At 51.4% G+C, this 14,894-nt stretch overlaps 1 protein-coding gene across 1 annotated transcript in view; it reads right to left on the bottom strand.

Annotated features, from left to right (window-relative positions):
• Positions 1-2,318: 2,318 nt before the first annotated feature.
• LOC119093192 (solute carrier family 22 member 15) overlaps positions 2,319-14,894 on the bottom strand; it is a 55,618-nt gene continuing 43,042 nt past the window's right edge. Inside the window, exons 4-7 of the mRNA XM_037216106.1 lie at positions 6,564-6,698; positions 5,603-5,727; positions 5,166-5,311; positions 2,319-3,685 (exon numbers count right to left, since the gene is read on the bottom strand). Of these exons, the coding sequence (XP_037072001.1) occupies positions 3,464-3,685; positions 5,166-5,311; positions 5,603-5,727; positions 6,564-6,698 (628 nt within the window). The 3' untranslated portion in view covers positions 2,319-3,463. The remainder of the gene's footprint in view (positions 3,686-5,165; positions 5,312-5,602; positions 5,728-6,563; positions 6,699-14,894) is intronic.

The raw sequence follows: 14,894 nt of genomic DNA, 5'->3' as shown, positions 1-14,894 counted from the left end.
TCAGCACGTTCACGTCCCAGAACGCGACCAGCGCGCCGGCCAGCAGCATGTACTCGTCGCCGTCGCGCAGCGGGCCGAGTGGCGCCATCTGCGCGAACCCGGCAGCGCCGCAGTCGTCCAGGTCATGCGCGCACGCGGCCACGTCGCACACCTTGTCGCAGAAGCGGTCGCCCAGCCACGAGACGCCGCAGCCGGTGGCGCAGGTGTCCTCGTCGTCGGGCGGCGGCAGCGCGTCGCCGTCGGCGTCGGTGGGCGCCGACGGCGCGTCGCTGCCGGTGCGCGGCTCTGGAGCGCCGTCGGCGCAGTCGCCGCCGTCCCAGTCGCCCAGCGGCGTGTTGCAGGCAGCGTCGCAGTGGCCGTCGCGCAGCCAGAGGCTGGCGCAGCCCCAGGCGCAATCGGGCAGCCGCCAGGCGAGGCGCACGCTGTAGACGTCGCCGGACGTGTAAAAGTCCTCTGGCCAGACGGGTCGGCCCAGCAGCACGTCGTCGTTGAAATGGAGGAAGCGCTCCGACAGTCCGGCGATTCGGTGGAGGTGCGCCTCGATCGCCGGGCTCGAGAACGTGGGCAGATGCGACGCGTCCAGAAAGATCTCCTCGTGCGTGACGAACGTGAGGCGCGCGCTGTCCAGCGCCAGCCAGTCTGGGATCTGGCCGTTCGTAACGAGGTACACGCGCCGCACCCAGGGCGCGAAGCGTTCCAGGGAGCGCAGCTCCTGACTGTCGGCGAAGCGGCTGGGTACCACCGCGTCGCCGGCCGGTGACGTCAGCTGCAGCACGAGTGGCGCCCGCCGCCCGTTCGCCGGCTGACTGCTGACGGTCACGTTCGCCAGCGCCACCAACCGGCCCTCGGCGGCGGGGTCGGCCAGTCGCAAGACGGCGGCGCTCCCATACGCGCGGCGCGCCACGACGGCCTGCAAAAGCTTGACATTTGGCTGACAAGCTTGCGGGACACTTTGGATGTTGATATTGGCTCTTTATCACCAATGGTGGTGAAGAGCACGTGTTCTCAGTTTTATCTCAATATTTTGGAAATTTGTATAACATTTCAAGAAACCATTCTGCATCCTGTGAAAGCGTGGGACAGTTCCAACGTGAGTGTAGCCATGGGATTCTGTTGGGCGCCCATGACACAGCATTAACACGAACACGATACTTCATAGTCTGTCAGGCCCACCTTATTGGGTCCTCAACCTTTGTCGGTACATCCGCAATAAGTCCTGGTTTGCTCTGCTACTATTTTCTCTGAAAAAAACTGAGATAAAACTTCATTGCAACTGCACGTGGAGGTGAATTTCTGGCATCACAAATCTAGTCAGAACGGCTCAATCAGTAACATTGCCAGGGGTGGCAAGGCTGGATAAATTGCCCTTTGTGGAATTTGCGTTATCAAGGAGTTGTGCACCTTAAATAAAAATGCGCTGCAAAAGTGAACATCACCTCATATCAGCTAGGAAACTCATTATGTAAGGACACAGCAAATGCTCATGAGTGTTTCCAATTGCACGCAAAAGACGACTTGCATCCACCACATTTATGGCTGCGCATTTGGGTACACCATGGGGTTTCTATCCAGCCCTGGGCGGTAGGCAGTTGATGATCCAGTTGTAAGCAGTAAGCAGTTGACCCCCGCACCTGGCAGGGGGAAGGTCGATGGGACCGCCTAAGGTTTTGTAAGGATGTCTCCGGCATGTTCTGTAATCGTGCCTGATTTTTTGTTAGCCTCCGGGGAATTTTTTGTGCATGATTTGATATCAAAAGCATGTCTCTAGTTTGTCAGGCTTATGAGGAGCGACGGTTTTTTAGGAACACTGCACGACAACCCACGGCGTGCGCGGGCGGCGGGCGGCAGCCGACGAAGCCGCCGATTACGCGCAGCGGGTATATACTCTTCCATTAACGATGCCATGCCTCTTCAATATATGCTCAAAACACACAAAGCTACATGTTTCGGTGTTCAAAATTGCAAAGATGCGTCTTTTTAAGTTCGTCGTTGTTTTGTGGCATCGTTTTGTAAACATGGGCATGTAAAATTAAAGTCGTTCGATCTGCGGGTAAAATTGAATCAGCCTGAACTTGATTTTGTGAAGCATTGACCTTTAACCTCGCCTCGTGGGGTCACTTATTGAGAGCAGCTTAAAGCTCATTACCAATCGTGTGATCTCGTTAAGACCATCCCACCGTTTCTTTTTCACTACGCCCTATCCTTCGTAGCTTAGAAACGGCAGGGAAACGGGGGGGGGGGGGGGGGGGTCGCATCGATGTCGCTCCCCTTCTAAAACCGCGTAATGAAAAACAACGGGCCGGGCGGGGTTACGCCAATAGATCAACTGTGAAGTGATCCCTTTTGCACATACCACAGCAAAAATGAAACATGTTTTCTTGGAAAGATTATCAAAAGATAAAGAAAGAAAGATGTGCAATATGTTAAATTTGCACGGCGCCCCTATTCCACCATTTCGAGAGATGAACTACAACACATCGTATATTTTTGGAGTAGCTACAAGCGTTTCAACACTTGCTTCGCTGCGTTAATAAAAAAACGCATCAATTTTTACTTTGTATCTTTTGCAGCTAGATTGCAGCCTCTACCTGGTCCGTGGACTGAAATATGGCGCAAAATGTGAATAACGATCGAAAACGGTCAAAACCATCCTGCTGGCTCGTACACACGTGGCACGCGGCACATGTGACATTTTAATATACACCACGAGATTGTCTGTCGACTCTCTATCAATGTATGCCAATCTCGAGTACGTTCGTGGTCTGGGTACCGACATGCGGCAAAAATACGTGTAAACTCTTCGAAAATGGCCAAGTCCACCTAGCCAGCTCGTGTGAGGGCCACATGTGGCCCATGTAACTGAAAACGTGGTACCACTCAATAGCCAGTTCCCTTCGGTTCTGACGTATGACACTACCGAATCCAGTGGTGGGCCAACAGCCCGACAGCCCGACAGTTTATCACAGAGATCAGCAAACAACAAATGTTGACCCAACGAACCGCCGCATCGCAATCCCGCATTCCGTTGCGCTTTCCACGTGGAGACACTTCATACGAGTTCTGAAATGACGCTTAAGCTTGCTGAAACGCTGACTGCGTGTTAACAAGCTTCATGTTCCCCACTGCACTGAGCTTACAGCCGATAAAGCATATAAATGATTTGTTCAGGACCTAACACAAGGGCCAGATGTCATTTAAAGCCGTCTTGGGTAACGAAGAGTACGAATCACGTGTGGGCCTTGTCCACTGTCCCGCAAACCCACCGCAATCATTTACAGTCAGGAAGAAAATGCAACACCGAAGTGTTAAAAAGGTTGTCACCGACGACAGATCATAAAAATATAGACGTGGCCAACTGAGCACACGGCTTCCATCGGCGAAATGCATGTCGATGTAACAAAGTTGCCAAGAGCACTCCTAACGACAGTATATGTGTTGTGGCAAAAGCACCTACGTTCTTTGTTCAGTCTTGATTTGGTTTCATTGCATGCCTATCGCTGCCGTAATCGTCCTCCAGTTCGTCGAGCTGCAAGGCTTGATACATTTCGACGTCTTCTCCGACCATTTCCCCAACTGTCTTTGGCAGCGGCTTTCCCATCGTCTCCGGTAGCAGCAGGTCCAGCAGCGCCGATGATGTGATCAGTGCTCCGAAAACGAAGAAATGAAGATCTTTCTTTACAATATTCTGTGAACGGGTAGGAAAAGTTTGGTAAGAAATTCACGGCACCTTAAGGGATGAGACCGGGCAAAATACGTTTACATTTTAACGATTCTTTGTATTTCAAGTGAACGCCGTGTAAAAGAACCACTCACTTCTCTTCAAGCCCGTTGCGACCTAAATTTCCAGCGCATTTGGTTGATTCTGGGTCTGTACCCGAAAAGCACAACTCTGAGTTGACTTTGATTCCAACTCAGGAAGAGCGACTCAAGGAAGCAGAATGCGGTAAGAACAGATGACTTGATAAACCGCTCTATGGGTTACGTAAACACGTATGTTGACGATCACACGAGAACACCATGTCGTGTGGTCCATTCGCCGCAAAGTTGAAGGCTGTAAGAACAATAATATCGTTCGTTACATTTATGTTTGAGTCCATTCATCACCGATTCCAGCCACATTTCATTTGAACAGGAGTAAAACCTATACTAGTTTTCGAGACAACAATGGGCTTCAACTGCATTTTCCGTTTCCAAAAAGACATCCCTCAACGCGTTTCATTTGATTCGACTAAACCATTGATATCGGCAGAACTGGAAAGTCCAGATGAGGATTCTTACGATGAAAATTAAATACAACTATTTTTCCCGTCCATGGTATCAATGACTGTACGCGGTGTACGGGTGCAAACCAAAGCTCTTTAAGGGAAATAATTGCACCAATCAGCGGGACGGAAATGATCAGCACGTGTGGCATTTAATGGCGCGTCCGAGACAAACTAACGCCGCACGGAAAATCATGTTCCCATAGCCTGTTGACCATCGGCCATTGCTCTCATGGCAAGTTTCCTCAATTCATTGGCGATAAATAACATAACGTAAGGTCAAGTTGGTGGAAAAAGTAACGTGACGGCGTAAAACAAGCCCTTATCATGAGCAAGGGAGGTGTTGAGCACCGAGGCCGAAGGCACGATTGCGCCGGAAGCCAATCAGTACTTAAATCGTAAAAAGAATATGGTTCGGTATTACCGTGGTCTGTGCAAGTGCTGAGGTGTATTAGCTTCTTGGTTTTGACCTGGACGATTATGTGCTAATTATGAGACCTATTCAGTGTTCCGTGGTGCAAACTGCACCAGCGATTGCACCATTGTGGGATGGATCTCGGTGAGTAGCAGGTGAGTACCAGTGAGAGGCTGATGAGGCCACTCAAGTGCTAAAGACACTCACTTTACCAATGCGACCAACTACACAGTGGCGGGACGGGATCATATGCACTAAAAAGTGCATGCAATCTGAGCAAGTGATGTGATAAGCGCAGTCACTGACACCAGCGATTAAAACACGCAAGTTTCACAAAACATTCGTCTCGCAGGATGTATTAGCCGTCCTCAGCCCGATTAACGTAGCAGACGGGTAGCCGTTCCACATCAGATACTCACAGCAGATAGTGCGCAGATGCGACCAGCGTGTAGTGTCGTTCGGATGCAGGTATCAGGGAAACTACTCACCAGCAGCGCTACGAAGGGATAGGCTATCCCAGCCATCCGCCCGCAGAAGTTGACGATGCCGAAGCCAGTGTTACGAACCGATGTGGGGAAAATCTCGCCCGTGAATATGTAGGTTACGGTGAACGTGGTAGCTATGCACAGCTTCCCTGCAAACCAGGACGACTGGGATGAGCAGAATACCGATTTGTTCAGCTGCAGCTGCTGTGATGATTTCAGTATGCCCCAGCGAACGCATGACCATAGAAAGAAATACACCATTCTATTTAATCGCGTATGGTAGTTATACTCCATGAGCCTCCTACAGTCATGGCAAGGCAGGTGAAACTGATCGATCAGACTGAATGTGAGACCTGCCTATCAGGACAGACCAGGGGTGGACGGACTATTAGACTGAGTGTCAGACCTGCTTCTCTCAGCACATGGCAGGGGTAACTGACCTATCAGACTGAGCGTCAGCCTGCCTCCCTGATCGTCAATGTAAGAGCCAGGCAGCAGCATGATCAGGACGCAGCTGATGCCTCCGGCCAGCATCACGCCGCTGAGCGTGTACCGTCGGCCCAGTCTGCGGCAGAGACCGCAGTCAGCGCCGCTGCCATACCGCCTAGCAGATTATTCGTAGCAGGACACGAGTTTTCGCAGGTGTTCGCAGTCAGCTGTTGACAGGCTCGATCCCGGTGAGGTGTAATCGCGCAAACAGTTGGTCAGGGGCGTTCAGTGCTGAGGGACGGAATACTCCTACTGCATGCTGTATCGCTGCCCTTCAATGCGGTCGCGACGTAGGCCAGAGTATGAAACTTATTCTAACTTGAACCTCGCAAGTGTCTTCAGCGGTGTTTAAAATGGCCATACATTGCAGCGGTACGCCTACAACGTGTAGAATGCACTTAACGGAAGAGAAAAAACTATTAAAAACAGTGATGTGTTAAATGCATGAACGGTGAACAGCCCGTCCCGAGAGTGTCAGTCAGCCTTGCTGTAAAAACGAGTAGCACAGGATACCACGACGATAGGGAATGGAAACTTCATTGGGCAGCTAGTTTGGCTACCGGGTACGGATGTGTGTATGCCAGTCGAGGCAATCGGCGGCACGTTCTCAATCTGCTCTTGCAATGGTACGTCGACGTGACGTTCCAGTAAATAGCAGCTATGACTATCGGCAAAAAAAAGACAACGCGATTCATGCTACCATTTTCAATTCTGTAGCACGGCAGCAATGTACCACGCATCACATGCAAAAACGGTGAAATGCCACGAAATCTTGTTTAAAAAAATGGTGAAAACCACAACAGAACCCGGAAATTGTGCACACTGCTTAGTCCTGCGCGCAGAACGGCTGGAAAGAACCAAGGTCCAAAGCCCCTGCGCAAGGGCGAAACATCGATGCTGCCCAGTACTCACTTATCCAGTAGCCAGGAGATGACGATCATGGGCGGAATCTCCACCAGGCCCGAGAGGGCGAACGAGATGAATCGGTTTTGACCCATGCTGGCCGCCGCCGCCGTCAGGCCGTAGTAGGTCAGCGTGTGTACCACCCTGGGTCACAGCAGGAGCACGGGATATTAAAGCACTGGCGGCATTCGCAACGTGCGAGGCTCCATCAAGGTACATGACTACCGTATAGTTTTTGATAGTGTGGTGTAGCAGTACGTGAGTAGCATAACTGAGTACTGTGCGATAACAGCAGGTCACTGACCGGAGCAAGTACAGCGCCGATATTAAGCGACACAGCCCTGGCACTTGACCACCGCCCTCACATGATATTGTTCGGCGTTGGCAAAGGTATTTGTTGTTTGGTGTCCTGTTACATGCTGCGAATGCATTGCTACGAGAACGAGAGTGCGAGATAAGATGGCAAGTTTCATAATTCCTGCACCATTTGGGGACTTGTGACGTCATCAATCATATTGCACAGATCAACGTAACCCTGCATCTAGCGGGCGCGTAAATCATCCCAACCCGTGAAAAATTGGTGTAAAGCCCACATATTCATACTTCACGGGCTTTTCCACTCGATTATATATGCGATTATATATGCGAGCTTCTCCACTCGTTTTTTTACATGTCTATATGTATATATATATATATATATATATATATATATATATATATATATATATATATATATATAGCTATTGTTGCGTCAAATTAAATAGCAAATTATGCTGCGACGAACGTCACACCTCCTACTCCCTACCAATCTAAATCCTTGCTGCTTCATGCCTCTGGCATGGACGCCGCCGCCGGCAGCGTCATGGCCACCGTCGTAGCGTACCAGGTGAGGCAGAGCATCACTGTCCAGAGAGCGGAGCGCCAGTGTCGGAACAGCGAGCAGCAGTTGTCGGGAAAGCCAACGGTCTTCTCCCTCGCGGCCACCAGGGTAAAGTTGGCCGGAGGGGTCACTCCGTTCGCACGCGCTATGCCCAGCATGACCTTGTGTGCTTCCTCGGTTCGACCATTGAGCATAAGCCACCGCGGGCTGGCAGGCACAAAGCTGACGGCAGAGGCGGGACCAGTCACTGCATGGGAGATGGCAGCGGGGGTGGGAGCCGATAACGCCAGAGGGTGATGGCGGGACACCATGCTGGCGGCAGAGGCGGAACCAATCATCAAATGGGAGATGGCGGCGGGGACGGGAGCCGGTGATGCCAGAGGGTGCTGGCGGACACGAAGCGGAGGCTGTAACATGGACCACTGAGGACAGCGGTAGCTGGCCTCTGACTGCAAAGCCTGGATGGTGGTGATGACAGAGGCCAGGGTTACGCGTGCTGTCAGTGACGCATTCATCACGGAATCACGGAAATGCCCCTGACAAATATGGACGAGCACATGGATTGATCAAATTGTTAAACAACAAAACATACAAAAAAACCTCGCACATAGGAGTAAACTGTTTTATCTTAAAATGTACTCCGCCTTAAGAGCAGTGCTCTTCTCCCATTTTCTCTCAATGTTGTCGGTACCGCGGGAGAAATCTTCCTTGGCTGTTTCTCCAGTCACCCCTCAGCATCGGCGCACACGTACCAGCGTGCCTCCTTCATCGGGAATGCGAACTCGAAACCCAGAAAATGTGGAAATCACTTGGGGCCGAACCCGAACTATATGCCGGGTGCTGGAGCTCAATAGAGCCGCGGTTGCTTATAGCAATCCGCACAAATCCGGCTTTTTGAACACACACACCGTCGTAAAGAAGCCGGACACTCTTTGCCAGCTCTCATCCCCTATTCTTTTACATGCCTTCCCCAGCTGCATCATTAGGCCGGCGCAATCCCCGGTGACTGTTAGTTTCTTTGGCGTGTAGTCGATCACGATGATACCAAAACAGATCCGGAAAGGTTGCCACCACTTTGCCCGAGGAGGCCTGGCTGCGAAAGTCTTCGAAGTGGAATATCCCTTGTGCTCCTGACGCATGCTCTCGCGATATAACTCGGGGTCCAAGTGGTGAGGCTTTGTCTTATATCCTGTCACCTGACGTTAAAACAAGTTCGCAGGGTAAGTTTTGGAGGCAGCGGAAAGCTTCTCACTTAATACAGTCCGCCAATGCCGATCTTGTATGCTGAGGTTTCGCGGCACCGATCCACTGGACAACTTGCCCATTAACATGGAGGATGGTTTCAAAGGTACTAAAATGATATGCGAAACTCAGTTGCAATAGTCTTTATCTTAATCCGTCTACCTTTCAAGATCAACACTTCTACAGCTTCGAATAGTTGGGGCAATGTTGCCTCAGGCTGTTCTCCTGCCCGGGGGTCATCTCGAGGTGGGCAACGTACACGTGCAAAATCGGCGGACCACTTAGCCACCGTGGAAAAATGGGAAGCGGCAGTTACTGCACACACATTGAGCAAATGTTGCGAAATTTTCTCCACATTTTGGCCTTTACTCATAAATTTCACAGACGCCCTCCAAACAACCTTAGACGTGCCATCCATAGCCGACATAACAATTGCAATTGAGACGCTACATTTGAGCCTGCTTTAGCACCAGGGAAAAGAAAACGTTAGTTTGCGACTAGAAGCACAGGCTTCCGCCTGGTGATAAGAAGCATTCACCACACTGTCAAGCTATACTCTATTCCAGGAGCTTGTTGACCCACCCTCGATGTAAAAAAACTACATTTCATCGTAACGGTTTATATCGCTCTTTGTGTACACTTACATCGTTCATATCGACATGCGCGCAATCTACGTTTGTCTGAAGGGGAGTAATCACTCACAAGAGATCACTCATTGATCCCTTATATTATTTGCTTGCTTTTACACGCTCAGCTATTGCGCTTTTCTCAAGTTATTCAAATCCCAATCTTACTTCCGCCATAACTAGCACCAATGCCCAAATCGCCGTATGATATAATTCCTGTAGAAATTTTGTAGTATATAGCACAGAAGCTGGTTCCCGCTCGAAAGTTGGATTGAACGCACTGCACGTTGATAATCACCTGAAGTCCGTTAATGCCGGAAATAATGCTGACATAGCCAAACACGAATAATTTAATGAAATACTTGAATCGGCTTTAGGAACTGCATGACCAATGAGGCCGCAGTGCTCACGTGACGTTTCTATGGCGTCATGGATGCCTGGTTGACCTTACCATAGTCTGGACGAGAAAGCCGGCGCTAAATTGTGGATGTCAAGGTCAGAAAACAGAGTGCTCAGTTTAAGAAAGGGATGGGCTGTGAACTGCAGTGAATGATCTTCCAAATGGCTATCTCGGTTCAAAACGCTATACAAATGTGGAATAGCCCCTTAAAGCATATCACCATAACCGAGTACGCGAATGCAAGTAAACAGTATAAGATCTTAGGAAATACGCAAGAACTGAACGAGAAATAGTCAAAATACGCGCATACAACGATATTTGGGCTCTGGAAACACCCACCGATAGCACGACCCCTCTCGGCAAGTCGAAGTACTACAAAAAATCCCCTCGTCCGCTACAGTGGCAGCTTTGTGCGGTGGTCAAGGCTAAGAAACATGTAATTGTCGAGACGTTCATATCTAACAGTCGTGAGCGCGACTTCCACATATAACGGTCGTCAATTGGCTCTCAATCAATGTTGTGCTATGCACGATGACATAATCAAACAATGACGCATCGAGAAGCATCTTTACTGAACAAAGAATTGTGCTATCTAGAGCAGTCCCCACTTAAAAGGTATATCAAAAATAATAATAAATGAGCTTGTTTCATTCTATCTTATGCTTGTTTCAAAATATTCAAATGTGAAAAATTCCCTTTAAAAGCAGATCAATTGCTACGAGTGAGCTTATTTCACCGTATATCATGTCTGCCTCAATATGTCTATGGATCTTTATTTGTTTCTCAAGCCCAAAATACGATTACTAAGATTGCGAGCTTACTTTCCAAATAATTTCATCTTGAACAGGTGTTTTGTAGGGTCACCTGGTTCATTGCTGTAAATCATTGTGGAGTTCCACAAGAGCCACATAATCGCGGGTTCCTCCACCGTACCCCACCCCGACTCACAGCCATATCACGAACACGGAGAGGCCGGCCAAGGCGGCTGAGGCGATCACCAGGAGGCGCCACGTGGTGGTGACGTAGGCGCCGAGTGCCAGCATCTGGATACCGATGGAGAAGAAGGTGGAGCCAAAGAGGCCAACGCGACTCCGGTATTGAGGCCCCACCAGCTCCGAGGACAGGGTGAAACTCGGCAGGCCGCCCACCTGCAGGACGCCGGCCAGGAACCTGCCAAGCGGTCGAACGCGTCAGAAGTCGACACCAGGCATCCTCAGAGGTCAGAGAGAGGGGAAGCGAGGGGTTACGCAGGTCAGGGGAGCAGAGGGCAACGCGCATCTCCATAGGGCCGAGAACCTTGTCGCTGAGGTCACGAGGGGCCATGCGCGACATCATGTTGGCTCACATTGCTCATCACTCCCCTCCTCTCCCTCCCCTCTCCTGTCTCTCCTCTTCCCCTCCTCTCCTCTCCTCTCCTCTCCTTCTCCTCCTCTCCTCTCCTCTCCTCTCATCTCATCTAATCTCATCTCATTCCTCTCCTCTCCTCTCCTCTCCTCTCCTCTCCTCTCCTCTCCTCTCCCCATCCTCTCCTCTTCCTCTCCTCTCCTCTCCTCTCTCTCCTCTCCTCTCCTCTCCTTCTCCTCTCCTCTCCTCTCCCTCCCATCCCCTCCCCTCCCCTTCCACCCACCTCTGCGTCTGCTTCCCACACCACCACCCGGAAGACCCGAGAGCGGGTCGTCGCACCTCAGCACGGCGAACGTGGCGTAGCTGGGGACGACGACCAGGGCGGCCACCAGCAGGGCCTGCAGACCGAATGTGAGCAGCACGACCCGGCGCCGACCGAACATGTCCGCCAGGGGGCTGACCAGGGGAGCGCCAATCGTCATGCCAGCCATGAAGAGCGACTGCAGCAGGTGTACGTCCGTTGTCCGCTCGCAGACCAGTGACCACTGCATGAGTAGGGGGGGGGGGGGGGGTCAGCTCTCACTGACCGATCCAGGAGGGGGGCACACCACCGACCACCGTCGGCCGGCGTCAGTTCTCACGAGCCGATCCAAGGGGGAGGGACAGACCAGCGACCACCACCGGTCCGGTCTCGGTTAACTCCCACTGACTAGCCCAAGAGGGGGGGGGGAGGGGGGATTTTTGAACGTTGTGAACCAGGTACCTTTACAAGGATGAGTAATGGAACAGGATGCGCTGTTAGGAGAAAATATGTGGTCAGATATCGCCGTGGGAATCTGCAGTGTAATGCGATTACTGAGCTAAAATTAGAACCGTTTATTTCGGATGCGGTGAATGTCAAAGTGTAAAGGAGCGATTGTTCGTCGGGGCGGATACCAAACCACACCAAAGCCGCCACAGACACTACAGACACCACCAGATACAGCTCCCACAGACGCCCTCAGACACAGGCCCCACCATGTTAGGTCAAATACTCCGTTTGGAGAAGTTGGGTCAGGCCAGATATCCCTACCGCAATGGTAAGGATGGTCACGTCAGTGACCTGATGTTCTACGTGAAGCCAGTACCAGGGACATGCATCTCAGATAAACTGTCGAGGCAACTTTCAGCGAGAGGTAATCTCAAAGTCCTGCGGTGTTCCTGGACCGCTTACTCATTAACCAGAAAACTTTTTTAGGAGCCAAACACAAGCGTGCTTGAAACAGTTTCCGTCATTTGGATGAAACAAAGGTTGCAAACAACGATAGTTGTAAGCCGACTGATATAAAAGTAATAGCAAAGTTCAAGTTTTTAAACATTCGCTCGGATTTCTTTTTTACTGGATGAATCTCAAGAAGCAACGCCTAGGCTATGCAGTGCTTGTAAGCCTTGATCCCATCATCCGAACCTTAAATTTCAGGGCACCGGCAGAAACTATCGGCCAAACTTAAAGGTACCATAATGCTCGGCAGGGATGACGTCACCAGTGCCATTGTTCCAGTCCGCAGTCGAGCGCAAACAGAGAACGTCTACAACAATTCGAACCCACCCCGCGCGGCCATTAGGATCGCAATGTAGACGCCCCAATCAAGTTAGCTACCGGAACAGAAGCAGCTGCGTGCACATAGCAAAACGATACTTACATGCAGGCTCCAGAACAACGCATGCCGTGCTTTTGAGTTCAATTGAACTCTAGTGCATGCCGCCGCCAACAGGCCGCACCTGTGCCTTCATGCCGAAGGTCAGGTGTTCTACGTCACCAGCACTCTGTCACTGACCTCAGTAACCACGCTGGTGTACTCGGAACGGAACACGATGTCGTCGCAGAACGCTGTTGTGTCGTTGAAGCAGGCGTTCACGAGTATATCTGTCCCATTCAGCCCCTGTCGGTGGCATTCAAAGTTCGGGGTGTAACCTGCGACACGGAGAAAGGAATTTGCATTGCATCAGTTAATCCCCTAGCCGTGCTGCAGTCTGCGGTTTTTCCGACGCGTTCTTGTTTACCCGGCTATCTGACGGGAGGTCCAGTTTGGAAGCCTGCCACGGACAGTCCGAATAGCCGATGCTGCTGCAAATTCTTTACGCCTGGACAACCTGCATCACGCAACGCTGCTTGCACTGCTCTCTGACGTCATTTTGAGCAAATGTCAAGAACACTGCAGACGTCAAACTCGTGACAAGCGACATGAAAGCATTCAGTCGAATATTCAACAAAAGGAATTATTACTCGAGAGATACGCCGTCAGCCTAACCCCTTCAACAATTGCATCAATTCTATGTGAGCGTGCTGAGTTCGCGGCCACCGTGAGGCTGTTTGCCGCGCAAACCCGCCCATCGGACCAGCTGGTCTTCTATTGAAACAGCTGCACGCCGCCAATGAATCAGGTAGCATGGCGGTACACGGAGCGCGCGCGCGGCTCCATCACACGGTCATCCGTGTTGTCGTATGAAAGTACGATATTGCCACGATCTCGAGCTTGTTATCGGCTCGAACTTGTAACGCTTTCTCCCAATGGCTCCCTCGTCCAGTGCGTTACCAGTCTTAAGGGGAATGCTCCACATTTATGTGGGGTTTTGGGCTTGAGCAGTCATCTTGACAGCAGCCATCTTTTCGGTGCAGTTCACGGCTAGCCACACGGCCGCGAAAATGGTAAGAGCGTTCGGGGAGAGTCATTGCATAGGCCATGCTGCGATCGAGGCCGAGAAAAAAACATAATGGCGGAGTCGTTCAGTTTTAGCTGCCCGCGATAGCTGCCCGTCACATCAATACTTCAAACGTGAAACACTTCCTTTAACCAATTACCTTCTGCCGAGGGGACACTTACTGCTGCATCCCTTCATATACGAATACTTAAATGGCCGTGCTTTTCATAGCCACGAGCGCAAAAGCACCAGAGAGGTGGGGCGTTTCGTGACGTTTCTATGACGCCGTGTATGTTTGGGTGGTTTTCCCATTGTGGGTGCGTGACAGACTTTTTAATTTATAAAAATACTTTGGCTGCACAAGTTCATGCACACTAATCTCAGTAAGAGCATGGTTTAAACCCTCAAAGTGGCATGGCTGTGATCTGCAGGTGCTGATCATGAAGGGCGCTATTTCAGCCAAAAATCCAATGTAAATATGGGACAGACTCTTTGAATGTAAATTTGGTCTCGTCTTTTCAACCGGACTCACCAATAAACTCCATCAGCAGGACGATGAAGGCTCCCGGTAGTGCTTGAGACGTTGTGGCTAGCATATGCTTCCATTGCTGCCGCCCGCCGCTGTCCAACACGCGGAGGGCGTCGTCCATGTCCATGGTGCCCAGGTGGTGCTCGGTGCACGAACCTGTGTACGTCGGCGTCACCAGCTGTGCACAAGCGTTACCACTGTCACAACGCTCCAACGCCCAATAAAGCACCTGAACGTCTCACCGGCAGGTTTCACCAAGCTCCATCCAAATGCAGATCAAGCAGGTTCGTGCCTACCGCGTTCAATGTTGACCCACAAATACATGCGACTCCAGATCACCAGCTGCTGATCTCTGATCATGAGCTGCGGCCTCTGCCTGAGCGCAATCCTGCCGCGTCGTCGGCGTCCGCTCACGAGCCCCGCCCGCCCCGACCACCAGTTGTGCACCGCTACACTCGCCGCGCTCAACAGCGGTCATGACCCTCCGCGTCCGACCCCTGGCCGCACACTGTGTACGCTGCCACGTCGCCATTCGCCGCTGCCTGGGTCCCTCCCCCTCCCCCTCGGCGGGCGGGCAGCGTGTCAGGCGCTGCGCAGGTTGCCGTGGTTTTCGCACCGGCGGCGGCAGCCCTCATGC

This window comes from Pollicipes pollicipes, unplaced genomic scaffold (assembly GCF_011947565.3).
Source record: "Pollicipes pollicipes isolate AB1234 unplaced genomic scaffold, Ppol_2.1 Scaffold_4002;HRSCAF=4701_pilon_pilon_pilon, whole genome shotgun sequence".
In the NCBI taxonomy this organism is placed as follows: domain Eukaryota; kingdom Metazoa; phylum Arthropoda; class Thecostraca; order Pollicipedomorpha; family Pollicipedidae; genus Pollicipes; species Pollicipes pollicipes.
This window is presented reverse-complemented; position numbering and strand designations above follow the sequence as displayed.